General features: G+C 43.1%; 1 protein-coding gene across 4 annotated transcripts in view; it reads left to right on the top strand.

Moving 5' to 3' along the window:
* HTR4 (5-hydroxytryptamine receptor 4) overlaps positions 1-21,728 on the top strand; it is a 148,126-nt gene that overhangs the window by 77,758 nt on the left and 48,640 nt on the right. For 2 of the 4 annotated variants that reach the window (XM_034656917.1, XM_034656916.1), the window contains exons 4-6: positions 16,845-16,998; positions 17,883-17,924; positions 20,625-21,193. In XM_034656917.1, coding sequence (XP_034512808.1) covers positions 16,845-16,998; positions 17,883-17,924; positions 20,625-21,193 — 765 coding nt within the window. The remainder of the gene's footprint in view (positions 1-16,844; positions 16,999-17,882; positions 17,925-20,624; positions 21,194-21,728) is intronic. The other 2 variants (XM_034656919.1, XM_034656918.1) reach the window with 1 other exon arrangement.

Below are 21,728 nucleotides of genomic sequence, written 5' to 3' on the forward strand. Positions count from 1 at the left end.
ACCATGCAACTCTGATCTTGCTCCTTTGCCTGAAACCCTTCAATGGCTGTCATCGTACTGGTCCTGTCCATCGTACTGAGGACAGGACCAGATTCCTTGGCCTGTAGGGTGGTTGTGCCATCTGTCTCCTGTCTGTGTCCCCAGCCTCACTTGATGCCCTTCGCCAGCCTCACTCCCTGGGCTGCAAGATGTCGTGGCCTTCTTTCTCTCTCCAGTGCTCTGTGCTCAGCCATCCCAGGACCTTAGCTCCTCCCTCTGCCTGGAAAGCTCTTTCGCCCCCTCTTCTCCTGCTTGTCTTTCAGATTTTAGCACAATCCTTTCCTCTTTCCAGAAGCTGTCTCTGACCCCATCAAACCAATTCTGCTTTGTAAAATTTAGTACAATTGTGATTTAAATCGATTCTTTTTTTCCCGTTTATAGTCTTTTTATTAAAGTATAATTAACATGCCGCGTTATATTACTTTCAGGTGTACACACAGTGCTTCGACAATTCTATATATTACTTAATGCTTGCCGCGATAAGTGTAGGGACCATCTGTCACCGTACAACGTTATTACAATTTTATTGACTCTATTCCCTATGCCGTACTTTCCATCTCTGTGATTTGTTCATTTTGTAACTGGAAGTTTGTACTTCTTATTCTTCTTTACCTATTTCACCCATCCCCCCCCTTCCCCTCTGGCAACTCCATGTTTGTTCTCTGTATTTAAGAGTCTGGGTTTTTTTTGCCTCTTTTGTTTGTTTGTTCGTTTGTTTTGTTTCTTATATCCCACTCGTGTGTGGAATATCTCTCCTGATGGGAGAAAGTGCAAAGACATGAATAAGGACAGGGTCCCACCCTCATGGAATTTACCTTTTTAATGGGGAAATTAACAATTAACCAGTAATTACATAAATACTGATTTAGGTATTTGGTAAACACTGTGCAACAAATGGAGTGTTCAGTACACTCCCTTTTTGAGGGAATTCTCTCAAAAATTCTCTTTCTGTGCCACCACTAGTTCCATTTCCTTCTCTGATAGTGGACATCAAAACCTCCGATACCATAAATAAGATGGAGTCAGATGGTTTCATTTGGTTTGCTTTCCTCAGGGAGCCTGGGAAATTTGCCAGTTGTCCCTAGCGTCTCGGGTCCCTACGGTGATATTTTCATTGGGATGGAAGGTCCACCCTGAACATGACAACACAGCACCTTAGCCTGGAAGAGTGTGCTTTTATTTATCATCTGGCTTCTGCTTTGTTGTGTCCCTCCCCGCCTGACAGTGGGGCTGGGCTGGGCCAGAGCACAGAGCGAGTGTGTCAGTGACGTGAGCTGCCATGGCTCATCGTGTGATTCCTGACAAGATGTTTTGTCTTCCTCTCAGGAGCTACCATGAGTCTGTGGGGACAACTGATCTAGGGTAGTGCTCCCCAGGCAAGAGCACTCACTGAGATTCTTAATTCCGCCCGGATGGCAGACCTTTGGATCAAAGCAAGATGTAGGACTCCATTAATATTATAAAACGCTTTTCCCCAACTGCATGCTCCATCCACTGTGCTTCCTGGCACTTTGAGAATTGAATCCTATTAATGAAAGCTTAATGCCTTGTTAAAAATCATTTCCAAAGCATAATTAAACTGCATGCATCACATAGTATGGGTCATGGGAGACCGAAAACTGCATTAAAAGCATTATAGTACAGTTGATTATTTTGAATCTAAGGTTCCGTGGTGAATGAAAACCAACCAAGTATCTTGTCACAGAGTACTGCTTTAATCCAGCCACTAAAAACCATGAGAAATAGTTACGTGCATCGTCCTAGAAAGATATCTAAGTGGTGTGTTATTTGGAAAAAAACAGAAGAACAAGTGTCAGATTTTAATGTTCAGAATAATTCCACTTTTGTAATATAAATATAGAGATGTTTGTATCTAGGCATACATGAGTGAGTGTGAGATAGGCAGAGACAGAAAGAGAGAGAAAGATTGATTGTGAATGAAATTGCACCAAACCGTCATATGTGGGGGTAGTTGGGAGTGGTCCTGGCAAGGCTGGATAATCAGTTGGATTGGGGTTGGGAGACATCACTCTTGCTAACTTCTAAAATATAAGTTTTAAACTTCAGTTTTCCCTTGGCTAGATGTTGACCCTTCTTTTTTTTTTTTTTAAGATTTTATTTATTTATTTGACAGAGATAGAGACAGCCAGCGAGAGAAGGAACACAAGCAGGGGGAGCGGGAGAGGAAGAAGCAGGCTCATAGCGGAGGAGCCAGATGTGGGGCTCGATCCCATAACGGCGGAATCACGCCCTGAGCCGAAGGTAGACGCTTAACTGCTGTGCCACCCAGGCGCCCCTAGATGTTGACACTTCTTGAACGTAGGAATATCCATGACAGCCTTCAGCTGAAAGTGCTCCTTAGACCAGCACATTCTCAAGTCACTGAGAACATTCTGACATTAGCCTACGAGTTCCATCTGAGGGCTGAGCAAGGCAGAGAGCACAGACATCTTTCTGGCCATGTCCCCTCTGCTTTCTCACAGGATGCCCTGGATTCGCCCCCGGTGGGAGCCCTCACCATCTCCTAGGGTCAGCACACTCTTGCTCCCCCTGACCCTCCCATCCATCTTCCTTGGTCCAGCCCCAGGTCATGACCTTCCACCTGACCCACTGCAGCAGCCTCTCCTCTAATCATCACAGTTTTTAACAAGCATGACAGTAATACCTGAGCATTGTAAAAAAAAAAAAATGCCATCAGTTTACAAGTAGAACCTAAAAAGGTCTTCATTCCCCTTTGCCCCTCCACAGCTGCAAACCTTAGAGGTGGCCTCCGGAAATAGTAACTCCCTGCCAGTTCCGGTCACTCTATGTGCAAGAAGCAAACTTCAGTGAATGTATTTTTAGTTTACACAAACGGATATATGTTCAAAATAAGCCTTGGAAAAGGGCTTTCCCTGTATATATCCCAATGAATTTCCTGAACGTAGTGTTTTGACCAACTTGCTTCTCAGATGATGTATTAGCAAGATCTTTTTCAGCAGCGTGTGACAGAAAATAAATTGGTTGTTTCAGTTAGCTAAAAAGCCTGGCTGCAGACATGGTTCTCGGCATGCTTTAAACAATGTCATCTAGGCTCGCTCTCTCCCTCGGTCTCTGTCTCCCTCTCCTTCTTGTCTCTGCCTTTTCTTCTTCTTCTGCCTCTTCCTTCTCTTTCTGTCTGTCTGTCTCTCTGTCTCTGTATATTTCTCTGTCTTCCTCTCTCTATATCTGATCTTTCTGTCCCTATGCTGTGTTCTTATTGGAGTCAGTCTCAGGCTGGGGTTAGAAAAATGGGTCTTAAGCCATCCTTAACTCATGAGTCCACAGGAGAGGAAACCTAGATACTCTTTCTTGTGGAAAAACTTTGTCTACCTTTGCTTGAGTCACTTTTGTCTTGACCAGTCACCATGGAGGGATGACCCATCGTGGTTGCTGGGCAGAGGTGAGGTGCCATGACTGCCGGCTTTAGCAGAAGCGTATGGCATAGGAGAGCAGCAGTTCCCTCTGGAAGAAGGATGTTGGGCAGACAAGAACAGCAGACATCAGCTACTTTTAGGCTGGCTGAGGGACGTGCAGATATCTTTATAGCTATGTCGAGCCTCCACGACAAGACGAAGATTTGCTATTCCTACCTCTTCTTGTTTTAGGCCACACATCCCTAGATCCTTCCACTGGCTTCATAGGCCAAACTTTTTAGACTTTTAACCATTTTGATCCCCTGTCCCTCATCAGTGCTGTACTTTGTCCTGTATTTGGCACCAAATGCACTCCCCTTTAAAATGTTTCACTTCACTCAGTATACCATTCTCCATGGCATTGCAAGGTTTCGTCATTGATACCAAATTGCCACCCTTTCCCTTGGCAGCCCTAGAACGTGATGTGTTTTATCTGCAAAAACTCTCCCAGCCATTTCTCAGTCGCAGATTTTCTTTTAAAACAGGTTTACTTGTTAAACATATGATTCTGACTCAAAGGTTGCATATTTCATCCTACGCTAGAGATAAACGTGTCTGCGCTTCTTAATGATCTCCCTGCGGCACCACTCAATTTTGTAACATATATGTGAAAAGTGTCTGTCATTGTGAACTTGTGTTACACAGTTACATTTGTCTTCCCAATGGGATTGAAATGTGTTTCTGCAAGGAGACGTATTATGTCTCCCCTTCTCACATACTCTTCGAGGCCTGCTTCATGTTTTGTGCATAATAGTAATATTTGCTGAGTGAATCCCATGCTAGAGGATGTGAACTCTTATTTTTATATTCATTTCATCAAATATGTATTGGAGCACTAATTGCTAAGAGCTGAGCAGAGCTGTGGACGTGCAGTGGCGAACGACCAGAAAAAGCTCTGAATCACAAAGCTTTTAGTCTAGTGGGGCATACAGGTAGTAAATAGGGAATTATGGTAAAATAGTGGCCATTGAAATCAAGGAGCACTTGGCCTCCACAGCAGGGGAAGCTCTGGGAGGAAGTAACGGTGAGGCTGGGATCTGGAATATGCAGATGTCAGTAGGTAAAGGGGAAGAAGAGAAGGCATGGGGAAAGAAGATTCCAGAAAACAGCATGCGCAAAGTCCCAGAGGTTTCTCAGTGACACCTTATAAACTATAGACTAATTTCTTACCTTGTCTTTCAGTGCTTTTCCCAGCATGTCCTCAGTTGGTTTTTCCTACCTCAGCTCCCACCCATGAGTGATCTGTTATCATATCCCGGGTATGATATGTTTCCTCATAGCCACGTGTTGCTACCTGTGTCTTGCATTCCTTTTCTTTTCCTGATGAACACTCACCTTTCAATATTCAGACAAGTTGTGTCACCTTCTCTACCAACTGGCCAGGCTTCCAAAGATTTGTTGTTTCTTCCTCTGAGTGCCCAGAGAATGTTAAATATTAGTTATTACTCATCTTAATCATTGGTTTATGTCCTTCTCACCCTGGACTAGAAGCTCCTTGAGAGTCAGCCTTCAACTCACCTGTCCTTGTGCTCTTCTAATCGGTCCTCTGTAGCTGCTCCAGGCACATTTAGCTGATGCTCTGAGATGTGACTTGTGGTTGCTTGGGCAGACTTTGGTGTTCATTTTTCTACCCTCTAGAACATGCAATGTAACAAGTAGTTAAGGAAGAGGCCTGGAGTGCTAGACTGCCTGGATTCAATCCCTCCTTGACCAGTTATTAGTTGTGTAATCTTGAGAAGTTACCTAAATTTTCTGGGTTTTATCTTACCAGTTGTAACATTCTATTAATAATAGTACCATCTCTTGGGAGTTTATGAAGAATAAATAACTGAGTGCCTGCAGAGAACACGAATCAGTGCATGGTGCATAGTAAGCATTCAGTAAATGTTAGCCACAGTATCTTTCCATTGTTGTTTTCCCTTCCAAATGCAAATTTCTGCTGGTTGTTGTGGGTGCCTTCCCAGGCACTGGTAGCTGCTTTTTTTTCTTTCTGTTGAATGACACTCAGTCCTTCAAGGTTAGCCCCTCAGCCTGCCAGCACTGGGCATCTCTCCCTTTTCCTTTAGAGAGCTCACCCATTTAGTGGCTTCACCTGCACCACGCTCTCATCTCTCCTGCAGTCTTGTCCCATGCTGGACTCAGGGGTCCCATCTCTACCTGCCTCTTCAGCATCTTGCCTTAAGCTTCTGTCTGTCTTCTTAATTCCAGTGTGCCCAAAGTGGAAATTTCCATCATAAACTAATACCCGCTACTACTTTGTACATCAAAGGCGCATCTCTTAGTCATCTTTTAGTCATTTAAATGCAGTTCTTTGAGGTCATCTTTGACTTATCCATCATGACCAGGGGGATGCCAAGTTGTAGACGTGTTTTCGTAAATATCTTTCCAGTCCATCTTCTTCCTTTTCACTCCTTTTCCCAGTCCCATTTCTTGATTGTTGCAGTAGGTTTTTAGCTATTATTCCTGTGTATTATCTATCAGATATGTATCTTTAAATTATTTAAATATATTTAAATTTTTTCCCCTGTGTCCTAAGCTCAAAAAGCTTTTGGACGGGCTGCATATTCTCCTTCCTCTTCTTAAATAGGGTTGCTTTGATCTAAACTGGACCATTTATTTACCAGCATTACCAGAGCATGGACTTCGGCAGATACGGGTTTAAGTCCCAGTTTTACTGTATCCTGGCCGTATGATATTAGGCAAGTGGATTGAACTCTCTGGGGTTCAGTTTCCTTGTATTTAAAATGTGGATAATGAAGGGTGCCTGGGTTGTTCTTGATTTTGGCTCAGATCATGATCTCAGGGTCGTGATATTGAGGCTCCTACCAGGCTCTGGGCTCTTCTCCCTCTTCCCCTTCCAACCCCTCCCCCCCCAAAAAAAGAAAAGTAAAGGGGGAAAAGTGTAGCTAATGAGAGTTCCCTTGCAGAGTTGCTATAGGAATCAGATACAATGTAGAATACACCTCCTGCCACATAGTGTGCCCTCAGTGACTGGGTGGCACGTATGGCAGGAAGAGTGGTAGTTGTAGCAGAGAGAACCGACAATTACGGTGCAACTGGAGAGGTGCTGTGTCACGGGCATATGCAAACTACTGTGCAAAAACAGGATGGAGATGGGGAGCCAATCCAGATCTCTGACAGAAAGAGTACTCTCCTAGTGTTTTCCTTTTCTTTTCTTTTCTTTTCTTTTTTTTTTTTTTTTTTTTTTTTTTTGGAGGGGGGCACAAAGAACTTTCAAGGTGATAGGACCCTTGAGCTGAGTCTGGAAGGGTAGATGGGACAGTCATCCAGTGTCTGCTGGCAGCTTGGTCAGTTCATACATGTCCTAACGTATACCTTGGACACCTTTGTGTGTGTCCAGTAAGCCCTGCCACGATGTTTTTAGATGACAGTTTTGGCAGATTATCCCTTTTCTTTAGTCTATAATAACTCAAGGAGACCCCTTTCTAGACAGCTGATACTCCCTTTCTTGCAAGTTTTCTGATCTCAAAGGTACAGATGAATATTTAACAGAGAGGAGCATAGTAAGCATTAAATCTGCAGATTGCACGTGGGATTGTGGCTCCTGCAGAGGCCCAGTCGGATGCCCTTCAGATCTCTGAGGGAAAAGCATCTCTCCCTGCCCCCGCCCCAACTTTTTCTTCCTGGAACCCAAGTTCTACCTCTGCTCTTGGCTACATTCTTGGCCCCCCTTCATGTCCTGGGCTCCTGATGGATATCCCTGCTGAGGTCTTCATTGATCCTCTAGGTGACTGGCTGCTTGCCAAGCTCCTCGGGGAGCATAAGGAAAGCCCTTTAGCTTTTCTCGAAGCTGCTGCTGCTTCTCCATCTCTTCAAAGGAGAACCAGAATATTACAAAACCAGTTACTACAAGCAGAAAGATAAATCTTTTTTTCCAGAGCTCTGCCACAAAATGTGGCTAGATCCCCCTACTGGAGGGAGGACTGCTATCCAGCCAGTGAACCCCACAGTTACCCCAGACTATATATTGCTTGTTTACTTATTGTGGTTATCTATATAACATCTGCCCCAAAACTTAATGGCTTAAACAGCAATGTGTTATTATTAGATCTCACAATTCTGTGCATCAGGAATTTGGGCTGGCTTAAGTCTCTTGATGGTGTTTAGCTGGAGACTGGACTAGCCTGGAGGGTCCAAGGCAGTTTATCCCATGCATGGCACCTTGGTGGGGTCATATGGAAAGCTGGGCTCAGTTGGGCCCCTCTCCTTGTCCACGTGGTCCCAGGTCTCTATACACGATCTCATGTTAATCCACGTTAGATTTCTTACATGACAGCTCATGGCTCTGAGAAACCAAGAGCCTTCTTAAAATTAGTCTTGGGCCTGGCATATAATACTTCTCATGAACTCTTGGTTGCAGTAGTCACAAGGCAGCCCAGATCCAAGGGAAGGGGTGGACTCTCCATTTGTGGATGCGAAGTGTCAAAGAACTCATGGCCATCTTTAATCCAGTACAATTACAACCTTTTACAAAAACTGAGGTGTAATTCATCCCCTTTTACACATAAGAAAACAGACCCAAAGGCACCAAGTGATCTGTCAAATGTTGGAAGGAATATCCCTGAAAGAGCTCGGACTAGAACTGATTTTCTTGCTAAAGGCAAAATGCCCTTGTAACTAATACATTTACTGATTCAGTGGAGCTCTGTGTCCCCTTAGTCCAAAGTCCTGAAGACCATTAGCTTGCGCTTTATGAATTAGGAACTGTGGGGGGAAATCTGTGGTGAAAGATTTGTTTTCCCGGTTGCATTGCAATACTCGGGTCTTAGCAGCTGGGTACCGCTTCATGGCTCCTCTTGTGCAGTCGATCTCTCTTTCTATAGTTGATCTTGATTAGACATTTGGTCTCAGTGATCATCTAGGATGTTGTCTTCAATCATTTCAGATTGGAGAACTGGGCCTGGATTAAGTCCATAAGAGGATACTACTCATAATCAAATTCATTGCTTGCAACCAATATGGTTTCAATGCTTCCATTCACCTTTAGGGACCAACTCACTCACCATTTTGTTTCTTATAACTGAGTACTAGGAGAGATGTTGAACCAGGTGAATTCCATTTTATTTGTTAAATAATTTAGAGCCCCTGATTCCAAAATGTATTTGAATCTATTTGAATTCATATATATATACATATATGAATTCTTAAATATATATATGTATACTTATATGCTTAGATATATACATAAAAGATCAGAAGGAATAGAGGTAAAAATAATAACTATTATTTATTAATTTTTATGTGCCACGAACTTTCTATTTTAAAAACATTATTTCATCGGTTCTCACCATCAATCAGGGAGGTGGACATAATGATTTCCACGTTACACATGAGGAAACTGGATCATGAAGAGGTCCCATAACTAATCCTGAGACCACAGAGCTGATGAATGGTGAAGGCAGGGAGACCTGATACCCAGATCAAGACATAAAGTTGACTACTAAAATCTCCTCTAATTCTGAGAATCTAAGGTTCCAAGTTACTCTCCTTGCTCCTTCTGCTTTCCCTGTGGTTGGATGGCAGGAAGTGAGGAGGAAGAATTTTCCTTAATTGCAGGACGAGTGGGGAAGAGATTAGCATGGAGCTTAAAATACATGACTGTCTTCTAAGAGTTGTCAAAGTAAATTGTGTCCCCAGAGATATTTAAAAGCAATTTGATCACACATTTACACATGGCTGTGGTTGGGGAAGCTAGTGGCTGGTCTATCAAAGGGGATTTTAATGGAGTTTTATAAGCAATAGTTTGAAATGTTTTTGCATAAGACGTTTCTTTGCAAAAACCCATGCCACATCTTAGTTAATCCTGGCCATCTGGATTGAACATTCATTTAACTACTTTGTAAAAGTTTTCTAATTAAAGAGGAATGGGACTTGTCCAAAGGAGTCTAGACAACAGACCTTGTAGATAAATCTATTCCAAAGATGAGACAAAACTGCTTTCCATCATGAACACTGTCCACCTCGCTTGCAAACCCACAATCCTTCATCTTGAATTTGTTGTAATTCATCTTCTTCAGCAGAGCACATGGCAGTGTTGATCGCAATGGATGTTTTCCAGTTCAAAAATCTTTTGGTGACTCATCCTGGCATAACATGCAAAAACTCTGAGACAGTGGTTCTCAGAGTCCCCAGACCACCGGCAGCAGCATCACCCAGGAACATATCAGAAATGTGAATTCTTGGGCCCCATTCCAGGTCTTCCAGTGGCCTGTGTTTGAGCAAACCCTCCAGGTGGTTCTGGTGCGTGCTACAGTTTGAGAACCACTGCCCTTCAGCTGGCCTTTTTAGACGTATTTTTTTCTACTTCCTTACAAACACTTTGTGGTCCACCTAACTTGCAGTCTTTTTATGTTTATATGGCTATGTGGCTATGTGGATATAGATTTATGGATTTATTTTACATAACAGGATTTCTGTCTTCTGGCCTTTGTCCATACTGTTTACAGTACATGGATTACACGTTCTCCTCTACCATCCTTACCGAGGCTCTGGCGTCCACCTTAAAGGACACTTATTGGAGAAAACCTTTCCACCCCTCTACTAACTATGACCTTTACATCGCAAAAACTTGGTCCCACATTGTAATGGAATTTATTTTAAATGGTAGTGACTAAGGGTTTATTATTTATTCAACCCATTCTGTGAGCATCCCCTCTATCTAGCATTGTACAAAGCATTGGGGATATAGTGGTAACTGAGCCAAACATTTCTGGAACTTATAAATCAGGTGAGGTGGACTTTGCTCACCTCCTGTAGTAGATCTTAGCTCTTCAAGGGAGTGCAGGTGTCTTGTACTGCCGGCTGTCTCCCAGGCTGTGTTAAGTTACCGTGAGCAGGGTGGAAGGCGATGTACTAGTCTTCTCTGGTCTGTAGAGAATGCAGTGGAGTCTTGTGCTGTCATTGTGACAGCCACACTTAGGAGGTAATGGCACACCGCAGCATATGCAGAGGACACGGAACCCCTGCTACTGGTGCATATCATCTCCTCCCAACCAAGCGTTCTTAATCTCACCACTGTGGTCATTGTAAATTAGATGATTCTTTGTGCGGGGCTGTCTTGTCCATTGTGAGACATGTAGCATCTCTGACCTCTACCCACGGGTTGCCAGTAGCATCACCCTTCCCAGTTGTGACAACAACAAATGTCTCCAGACATTGGCAAGTACCCGTTGATGAGCAAAATCAACCTGGTTCGAATCCAACTGGGTATATGTTTCCTACAGAAAGTAAGACTTCAGAAAAACATAAAAACTCTCTTTAGATGTCTGTCGGACCATTATGTAGAAAAAGAATTCGAGATAGAAATGTTTAATTGAGCCAGAGGGTAAAGCCAGAGGTAAAGCAATTGTGGAAGGAACTTTCTTAACTTGAGGATATTCTTAAGTTTAGGAAGCAGTGCAGCGGGCTGTGGTGAATTCCCAGGCCCTCGTACATTCGGACAGGCCTGGATACACTTCATTTTAAAGAGGATTTGGGGATTTCAGGATTCTGAAGATCCTACAAGTTCTGAGATTCAGTGTTTTGATTGTTTCTAAAGTGGCTTTTCAAGAATTAGAATAATCCCTTGAGGACATAGGGAAGGTGGCGGAGTGAAGTGATAGTGATGAAGTTGGTGTTCTGGTCCTTGTGTCCAACCGCCTGGACCAGATCCCAGCTCAGCTCTCACCATGAGCACAGCCTGACACATCTGTGTGTTTGTTTCCTCATCTACGAAGTGGGTGCCTTTATAGTTCCTGTCTCAGGCGTAGTTTTGAGGACTAAATGAGATAATACAGGGAGAGCCCTTGATAAGTAATTGTATAGTAACTGTTCAGTCAGCCAGAGCACTTTGCCTGATCTCCAAAGAGCTTGCAAATTAAGCTACTTCTGCCAAGTGGTATTTTATATGTGTTTTGGGGGCAGTTCATGATAGGGTAAATAATTTCGTTACTTGCAGGGGTAATATAATTAAAATATAGGAATTAAGTAGCAACCATGAAAGGTAACAGTCAAGTTATTAGATTTCTGTCTGGTCCTTGATCCATAGACAAAGGTTAGAAATTTCAAGGGAACTCCATTAGTTAGTTAACACTCGGACTCAATTTTTATTAATCATTTTATTCAGTGATGTTTATTTTCACCTACTTAATTTAGATTCTTGAATGCAGACTTCAAGAGGCTGTTTATTTTTCTTGATTCATTGCTAGAAAGCAAAGATTAAAAAGTTATCAGGAAAGATAATCATGCCGTGGGAATCAGGCAATCACCCTGGCCAAGCAAGACTTAGAAAGAAAGACTTTCACAAAAATATTCTGAGCACTAATATAAATATGTATTCTAAAGTCTTCTTCTGTAAATTCTGTTGTCTAAACCTCTGTATGATCCTCTAAATATCTCTATCCACATATGGAAGTTTAAAGACTCTGCAGCTAGAATATCCTGCTTCCTCAAACTTACCTTTTATTCCACCAGATACTTAATTTTGCCTTGTCTTTTGAACTTTTGGATTTCTGTAACATTGGAGATCCAGCCAAAATTCCCAAAATCTTGTCTTCAATTAACATCTTTTCCAAGCCTCAAAAATCATACATTATACACCAAAGATAGGGCAACATCCTTTCTTCACTTAGCCCTCAATTGCCTTCTTTGGGATGGTAGTGAAGGGATGTTATAACTTTGAGCTATCATCAGGAAGTATATTGACTCAAACAAAGAGATTCTTACCTAGAGCAAAGTATCTATGAAGGACATGTCTGACATTCAAAATCATTTTTACTGAGGCAGGGAACTTTGTTGGCAAGAGACTGACTTTAGCCAACTTTGTTAGTTTCCTGGAGCTGTCATAATGAGTACCACAAACTAGGGGCTTGGAACAGGAAATGTATTGTCTCACAGTTCTGGAAGCTAGAAGTCTGAAGTCAAGGTGTCAGCAGAGCCACGCTCCCTCTGAAACCTGTAGGGGAGGGATTTTTCCTCGGCTCTTCTTAGCCAAGCTTTGCTGGCAGTGGTTTGCTGGCAGTCTTTGGTGTTTGCTGGTGGTTTGCTGGCAGTCTTTGGGGTTCCTNGCAGACACTTAACAACTGAGGCACCCAGGTGCCCCTATTGGTCACCATACATGGTTATTGCAATATTATTGATCATGTTCCCTAGGCTATACTTTACATCCCCATGACTTATTTTTTTTATAATTGGAAGCTTGTATCCTGTAATCTTCTTCACCTATTTTGCCCATTCTCCCACCCACTTCGAACATGAAGATATTTTGTTGTGCAGCAAGGATATTAATCATGCCGTGGGAATCAGGCAATCACCCTGGCCAAGCAAGACTTAGAAAGAAAGACTTTCACAAAAATATTCTGAGCACTAATATAAATATGTATTCTAAAGTCTTCTTCTGTAAATTCTGTTGTCTAAACCTCTGTATGATCCTCTAAATATCTCTATCCACATATGGAAGTTTAAAGACTCTGCAGCTAGAATATCCTGCTTCCTCAAACTTACCTTTTATTCCACAAGATACTTAATTTTGCCTTGTCTTTTGAACTTTTGGATTTCTGTAACATTGGAGATCCAGCCAAAATTCCCAAAATCTTGTCTTCAATTAACATCTTTTCCAAGCCTCAAAAATCATACATTATACACCAAAGATAGGGCAACATCCTTTCTTCACTTAGCCCTCAATTGCCTTCTTTGGGATGGTAGTGAAGGGATGTTATAACTTTGAGCTATCATCAGGAAGTATATTGACTCAAACAAAGAGATTCTTACCTAGAGCAAAGTATCTATGAAGGACATGTCTGACATTCAAAATCATTTTTACTGAGGCAGGGAACTTTGTTGGCAAGAGACTGACTTTAGCCAACTTTGTTAGTTTCCTGGAGCTGTCATAATGAGTACCACAAACTAGAGGCTTGGAACAGGAAATGTATTGTCTCACAGTTCTGGAAGCTAGAAGTCTGAAGTCAAGGTGTCAGCAGAGCCACGCTCCCTCTGAAACCTGTAGGGGAGGGATTTTTCCTCGGCTCTTCTTAGCCAAGCTTTGCTGGCAGTGGTTTGCTGGCAGTCTTTGGTGTTTGCTGGTGGTTTGCTGGCAGTCTTTGGTGTTCCTTGGTCTGCAGAAGCATCATTCCAGACCTCCGTCTGTGAACATTTCTGAATCTGTGTCCAAATTTCCCTTTTTCTAAGGACATCAGGCATATTGGATCAAGGCCCACACTAACAGNGCATCATTCCAGACCTCCGTCTGTGAGCATTTCTGAATCTGTGTCCAAATTTCCCTTTTTCTAAGGACATCAGCCATATTGGATATTGTCTCACAGTTCTGGAAGCTAGAAGTCTGAAGTCAAGGTGTCAGCAGAGCCACGCTCCCTCTGAAACCTGTAGGGGAGGGATTTTTCCTCGGCTCTTCTTAGCCAAGCTTTGCTGGCAGTGGTTTGCTGGCAGTCTTTGGTGTTTGCTGGTGGTTTGCTGGCAGTCTTTGGGGTTCCTNTAGCCAAGCTTTGCTGGCAGTGGTTTGCTGGCAGTCTTTGGTGTTTGCTGGTGGTTTGCTGGCAGTCTTTGGTGTTCCTTGGTCTGCAGAAGCATCATTCCAGACCTCCGTCTGTGAACATTTCTGAATCTGTGTCCAAATTTCCCTTTTTCTAAGGACATCAGGCATATTGGATCAAGGCCCACACTAACAGGTGGTTTGCTGGCAGTCTTTGGGGTTCCTTGGTCTGCAGAAGCATCATTCCAGACCTCCGTCTGTGAGCATTTCTGAATCTGTGTCCAAATTTCCCTTTTTCTAAGGACATCAGCCATATTGGATGGTCTGCAGAAGCATCATTCCAGACCTCCGTCTGTGAGCATTTCTGAATCTGTGTCCAAATTTCCCTTTTTCTAAGGACATCACCCATATTGGATCAAGGGGATCAAGGCCCCTTATTTTTATTTTATCACCCCTGTGAAGACCCTATATCCAAATAAGGTCATATTCCAAGGGACTGAGGGTTAGGACTTCAACATATCTGTTAGGAAAGGGAGAGAGGACACAACTCAATCTGTGACACCAGCTTAAGCAAAAAAGGAATTTATTGGAAAGATATGTGGTGACTTACGTAATTGAAGGAAGAGCTAACACAAGAAGACTAAAAAGGCAAGAGCATGGTTGCCCAGTGATCCAAGGAGCAGGACCCACTCTCAGCCCCACTAGGAGGCTGCTGTATCAAGGGACCTCCACTGACTTCCCCATCTTTGCATCACTCCACATGGCATTCAGAGTCCCAGGAGAAGGTCTGATTGGGTCACTATCTCTCCAAACAACACGAAAGCAACAGAGAAGAGATAATTCCCAAGGGCTTTGGGATGCTATTACCAAAAGAAAGGAAAAAGATGCTAAATGGATAACACCAAATGTCTAATCTAGACCCTCCAGCAGGAAATGAGGAAGGGAGGACAATTTGGGGAAAAAAATACTTTCATATACTCCAAATTCATGATTAATTCTATGTTCGTAATAAATCTCTGATGATTTTTAATACAGCCATTCAGAAAAATTTGTCAGTCTGATATGATTTGCCTTTCTTATAAGTCAAAATCATGGAGGGAATTCCAACTAAACATCATTCTTTTACTGCATTATCTTTACTTATATTTTGCTGCCATATCAGTTTTATAGATAGAATGAGCTCCCAAGTAAGCCTTTCTCCCATTCTTTGGTCTCTCGTTCCTTGTACTCTGATCCAGGTCAGCAACCCGCTGTGTTGCTGGCCACAGGAAGCCTCCTGGCGTGGTATGGTCAGCTGCTCCCTGAACGCCTTGGAGGGAAAAGTGTAATTCTTCCCTCTCAGCTCCTGAGGCACCCACTTCTCATGTTCCAACACTGAGGGGGCTCTCCTTATTCCACCCTCTCTCCCAACTCATCCTACCACCACCTCTTCAAAGAATATACCCATTGTTATGTTAGTTATGCTTTGAATTAAGAAAAGAAAAGAAGAGGTGGGAAAAATTAAAGTGAATTGCATAAAATGAGGAATATAAGGGGGTGTCTCATCATTAAATGGTACAAAATCTTAAAGAATAGACTTATCTCCCAGGCTTTCTGTTTGCACTTACTCTTTGACACTTCCAAAGACAAATAGTTGATAGACCCACTGGAGATTTTGCCTCTTGTCAAATTCTCTGACCTGCCTGGGCCTGAAGGTGGTGATCTCCAAGACTGGACTAACATGCAAGAAGCAGTCTGGGAGTTAGAGACCAGATCACTGAGTGGAGCAGGTTGCCTCTCTCTCTGCAGGAAAGAAGGAAGCTAGTACACTGGCAGAACATGGACTCAAACACTGGTAAGCAGTGAGTCCCACGAGGGAGAGCAGACCCTGATAAAGGAGGGCGAGGTGGTCTCTACCAGTAGGTAGGACCTGATGGAGCAGGGAATATTTGAAATTTTACATTCTTGGCATCAGAGAAACAATTAAATGGCCAGTCCAGAAGTAGTGCATGTCAACTCTGTTCACAACTCCTTGGCCAGACCAATCACTTGGCCTCATCCAAACACAAGGAGGCCAAGAAGCACATGTGCCCAGAAGGGGAGCTGGACATATTTAGCAAACAGCAGCAATGACTTCCACTTGTCAGATGGCAAACTCCATCCCCAACAGACTCTGATTCAGGAGATCCTTGGAATCTGCATTTTAAATGGGCCTCCTCAGGTGAGTCTGATGCAGGGGAGAAGAATGGGATCTCTGGAACACTGACTTAGAATTTCACCTCAGGATAGGCAGGTGATCAAGAGGGTGGGGGCAAATCTGAGATCCAGTTCTTAGAGCTCAGACGTAGGGCCGAGCCTGGGAGACTTCACTTTATTATCAAAGGAGGCCACGGATGCCTGGATGCTACGGTCCAGAGGGCTGGACAGAAGCTTCCAAAGTGCCCAGACATGAAGGTAAGTGTTGGAACCATGCCTGAGACAGCAAACCCTCAGGTGTGTATCAAGCTTCTCAGAGACAGGGAGAGGAAGAGGGATGTGGGGCCAACTCCAGCGGTAACTCTCAGATGTGATCTAAGGTTGATATTTATGTCCACAGAACTCATGGGCCAATATCCCATCCCATTATGTAATTGCTTGTTTCTTTCCTCTGTCCTTTTCTGGTGTCATCTTTCCTTCCTCTCCTACCCACTCTCACTGCCTTCCCCCCCCCCTTATTTTCTCTTTTCTTCCTTATTTTTATTCTTTACTTCCCCCTCCGATTTTCCTCCTTCCCAATATTTCGTCTTCTTACACTCCTTCTCCTCCCTGCTCCTTCTCCCCTCTTCTTTCTCCTCAATCATTCTTCCCTCCTTCTCCCTCTCATTCCTCCTTCACTGTGGCACCCACGCCTTCTCTTCTCTCTCCAGGTATTATGCCATCTGCTGCCAGCCTCTGGTTTATAGGAACAAGATGACCCCTCTGCGCATCGCATTAATGCTGGGAGGCTGCTGGGTCATCCCTATGTTTATCTCTTTTCTCCCTATAATGCAAGGCTGGAATAATATTGGCATAATTGATTTGGTGAGTACCTGTGCAGACCCTGCTGGTTTTCTCTCTGATGAACTTTATTTGCTTGGGATTCTAAATAAACAAACAATATCAGGTTGGGTGGCTATTCTAAGAAAGATTCTGATAGTGGTCTGAGCAACAACAGTAACAACAAAAAAATACAAGCTAACATTTTGGAATGTTTGCTGTATGCCTGAAAGTATGCTCAGACTTTACATAGAATCCTGACAACATCCTTCTCTCATCTCATCCAGATGAGAAAAGTCAGGCTCTAAAAGGTGAAGCAACATGCCCAGTAAATACCATAACAGATACTCAAAGCTTAGCGTTCAGACTATAGAGCCTGAGGTATGTGAGGTGCCCCAAGAGGCCTTCATCCCACTTCATGGCTTCCAGTGACCAGCAGAAAACACGTCACATGGGTGGAGGCGTCCAGGGAATGAAGAGAACCCTGGGCCAGGAGTCAAGAGAACTGGACCCTGAGCCCAGCTCTGTCCCTGACCCTGAAGTACTACAATGAGAAGGGGCATTGGTCTTCAGTGGAGGAGTGTGTCCTGCAGGGGTGTAGGAGAGCAGCATGTGGCATGCATGCCAGGCGTTTGCCAGCCCCTGTCCAGATGATCTTCAAGAGTCTTCCAGCTCTGACACACTATGTTGATAGTGCCAAACTTGCAATGGAGATCAGAAGTTCCGGTGGGGGTTCACTGGTAGCAATATATATCCCCCAAGGAAGTTTGCAGGCAGTCACTTTGCAGTGGGGACCATGTTGAGGTAGGAAGGGAACTGGAGAGGAGCAAGTGGGAGCAGGCTCCAGCTCAACGAGAGTAGAGTAGCAGCTACCTGTTCTTCTTTCCAGCACATTCCCAGCCCCTAATCTTGCCTTGTTCTTTGTCCAGGAAAGGATATCCAAGCCAAGGCTGGGCCAGGATTTGCATGTGGTATGTCAGAACAAGAGTTCCTTGGGCTTCTGAAAGAAATGCTGGGGACAAGGAGTGGAGAAGTAAAAGGGGATTCATACCAGGGAGACTGTATGGATATTTTCTTGAATCCTATCCTTCTTCTTTCAAACTTCCAGTTTCACCATTCTCAAGAGAAATGAAATTCAAGTTTCCCATGACCTGTAGAGTAGTAATTATGGCCAACCAATGTTGAACACTTACTGTTCGCCGAGTCCATGTTCACTCAGTCATCATTTCTGTGAACCTCACTCAGGCCTCACAGCAATGCCATGAGGTAGATTCTAGCATTGCCCTCAGGAAACGGAGCATCAGAGCGGTTAAGTTATTAGCTGAAGTCCGATTGGCAGGGACTATAGCTAGGCACTCCAGAGTCTACGCTCTTAATCTCTGTGCTAAACTTACTCCCTAGTGGAGGAGACATTCGGAAGCATAAGCTTTTGTGCATCAGAACTTTTAAAAAGAGTGCAACACTCTTACCTTCGGATATAGAGTTTCTAGGGGAAATGATTGAGAGAATTGCTGTCCATTTTGAGAGTGAGAGAGCAGCATCCCCAATTTACTTCATGCAGCTAGGGAATGGGGCATGTGCTCCCTGTGAACAGAGAGCCTAGTATTTGCCTAATATTTGCTCCATGATGCTGTGATTGCATTGCGTATCTTTCCACTCATCTGCACATTGCATTGGCCTAGAGAGAAGCTAGCACAACCCATGTGTTCACAATACAAATGCAGTTGATTCTCACCATTCGCAGCAAGTAGGTTCTAGGAAGTTGCCACAAGCAGTGAATTAGCAAATACTGAATCTTTGCTCCTAGGGGAAATACAGGGTTAGGTCCCTGCAGGTTCTGGTCACAATATTTTCATCAACCAATCAATATATAATATATACTGCTTGTGAGAGAGGCCCATGAAATGTAAGGTGACAGTAAGGTTGATATAAAATAATGGAAAATATAACAGGCAAACACTAATCAGAAGAAAGCTGGCGTAGCTGTACTATTATCAGTGATAAAATACATTGAAGGCAAGTCATCCTGTTTGAGGTAAAGAGAAATATTTCATTATGAGAAAAAGGTCAATTCTATAGGAAGGTATATTATAATCTTATGATATGCTATGAGACAAGACACTAAATAACACAAATAAATAACGTATGTGTGTATCATAGATGTTATTCATACATTTGCTCATGAGTATGTTCACACTGGTTGCAGGCTGACCTCAGACAGGGAGGTGTCATTGGATTACACAGGTCTCTTCAGCCAAGGGCTATTCCTAGACAAGGCTGGTAACTCCGAGCTGTCAGCAGACAGAGTTTATAGTAGGCAGAAAAGTCTTTCAATCCTTAAAAGAGAACCAGTGTATCAGAGTATCTAATGCTAGTGAGGTTTGTTCCAGGAATGTAGCACAGTCACTGTAATTCACCATATTAATAAAAGAGACAGAAAACCCTCAGGATCATCTTTTTACTGCCAAAAATTCATTAACAAAATTCGGTATCTATTCACGATTTAAAAAAATTCTCATCAAACTAAAAAAAGAAGAAAGCGTCCATAAAAAACTTCCAGCAAGTATCATACTTAATAGTTAAAACATTGAAACTCCCCTCCTAAAACTGAGAATGTGAAATGGTGTCCACTATTACCTCTTCTGTTCAGGATTACACTGGACGTTTTATCAAGTTCAATAATGCAAGAAAAATGGGACTAAGATTGGAAAAGCAGAAATGAAATTTTTATTATTTGCAGATCAGATGGGTACTTATGAAGAAAATTCAGAAGAATTTAGAGATGACATAATAATAACAAATTTAACAAAGTTGCTTTATACATTGCCATGCAAAAAATTTTCACCAAATTCTACATACCAGCAACAATTAGGATTAAGGACTTTAAGGTGGTATCATTTGCAATAGGATAATAAATCAAATACTTAGGAATACATCTGAAAAAAGATGTGCAAGACATTTACAGAAAAAAAATTGTAAAATATTATTGAAATACATTTTGAAAGATTTAAGTAAAGGAAAGAATGACCATGTTTGTGAAATGGAAGGCTTACTATGGCAAAGAAGTCCGTTTTCCTCAATCATTCTGCTCTATCTCCAATCAAAATCCCCAAAGATCTGTATAGAAATTAAGAAGCTAATTTAAATTTTATATAGGAATTGCTGAGATATAAGAACAGTCTTGAAGGAGACACGCCACAGTTCAAAGACTTTTACTACCAGATCTATTGCGTGCAGGCAGACGGGGAAGGGAGGAGACGCTAACTCTGCTCTTGGTTGGGTAGGGAGATTGAGGGATGATTTTGTCCCTATCTTATTTCTCCTCTTTCCTGGGGCCTTCAGCCCCTTGTGCAGAGACAGTCCCTCTGCGCTCCGGGACGCAATCATATTCCTTTCTACCTTTGCGGGTCTATGTGCTATAGGCTTATTAGGAAAAGAGAACTTGGCTGATAAAACTTCTTCTCTCCTTCCTCCTCTCTTTCCTCTTGTGTTTCCCCGTCCCTTCCCTGCCCTTTCCTGTTCCCCTCCTTTTCCCTCTCCCTTCCAATCCCTCCTTTGCTTTTTCATCCTTTTTCTTTTCTCACAATTTTCCTCCTTTGTCTCCTTTCTCTTCACTTTTCCCGTCCCATTCTCCCTTCTTTCCTCATTTCTTCTCTCCCTCCAACTCTCAGATAGAGAAAAGGAAGTTCAACCAGAACTCTAACTCTACCTACTGTATCTTCATGGTCAACAAGCCCTACGCCATCACCTGCTCCGTGGTGGCCTTCTACATCCCGTTTCTCCTCATGGTGCTGGCCTATTACCGCATCTATGTCACAGCGAAGGAGCATGCCCACCAAATCCAGATGTTACAACGGGCAGGAGCCCCCTCAGAAGGCAGGCCCCAGCCAGCCGACCAGCACAGCACTCATCGCATGAGGACAGAGACCAAGGCAGCCAAGACCCTGTGCATCATCATGGGTTGCTTCTGCCTCTGCTGGGCTCCATTCTTTGTCACCAATATCGTGGATCCATTCATAGACTACACCGTTCCTGGGCAGGTGTGGACGGCTTTCCTCTGGCTTGGCTACATCAACTCTGGGTTGAACCCCTTTCTCTACGCCTTCTTGAATAAGTCTTTTAGACGTGCCTTCCTCATCATCCTCTGCTGTGATGATGAGCGCTACCGAAGACCCTCCATCCTGGGCCAGACTGTCCCCTGTTCAACCACAACCATTAATGGATCCACGCATGTGCTAAGGTGAGTGCTTAGGGGCTTGGTAGATTTTCTGTATTTGCATGACTCAGAATGGGTACCTCTCCACTCTTTTGTTTCCAGAGGGGTTGTTCTTGAAAAACTATGCAGTGTTTACGAAGATTAAAGAACATTCTACTCTCTGGTCATGAAGTAGAATAGCGGATAAGGACTCAGGCTCTGGGGGAGACTGGCCTATAGTCAGATCCAGCCTCCACATTTCTGTGACCTTGAGCTAGTCATTTAACCACTCTGAACTTCAATTTTATTTAAAAAAAAAACTGAGATACCAATCGCGGAATCTACGTCACAGGGTTTTTGTGAAGATCAAATTAGCTAATGCGTGTAGTACAGATCCCCACACCTAGTAAGCACTTAGTAAATATTATCTACTATTATTTATAGGTCATGTTTTGCAGTGTGGTTAAAAGCATGGGCTTTAAGGTAAAATAGACTTTATTTTGACTCTTAGTGCCACTACCAGCCATTTGTGTAATCTCTCTTGGTTTGATTTTACTCAACTGTGAAAAAAAAAGTAATA

The sequence above is a fragment of the Ailuropoda melanoleuca genome, chromosome 3 (assembly GCF_002007445.2).
Source record: "Ailuropoda melanoleuca isolate Jingjing chromosome 3, ASM200744v2, whole genome shotgun sequence".
NCBI lineage: Eukaryota > Metazoa > Chordata > Mammalia > Carnivora > Ursidae > Ailuropoda > Ailuropoda melanoleuca.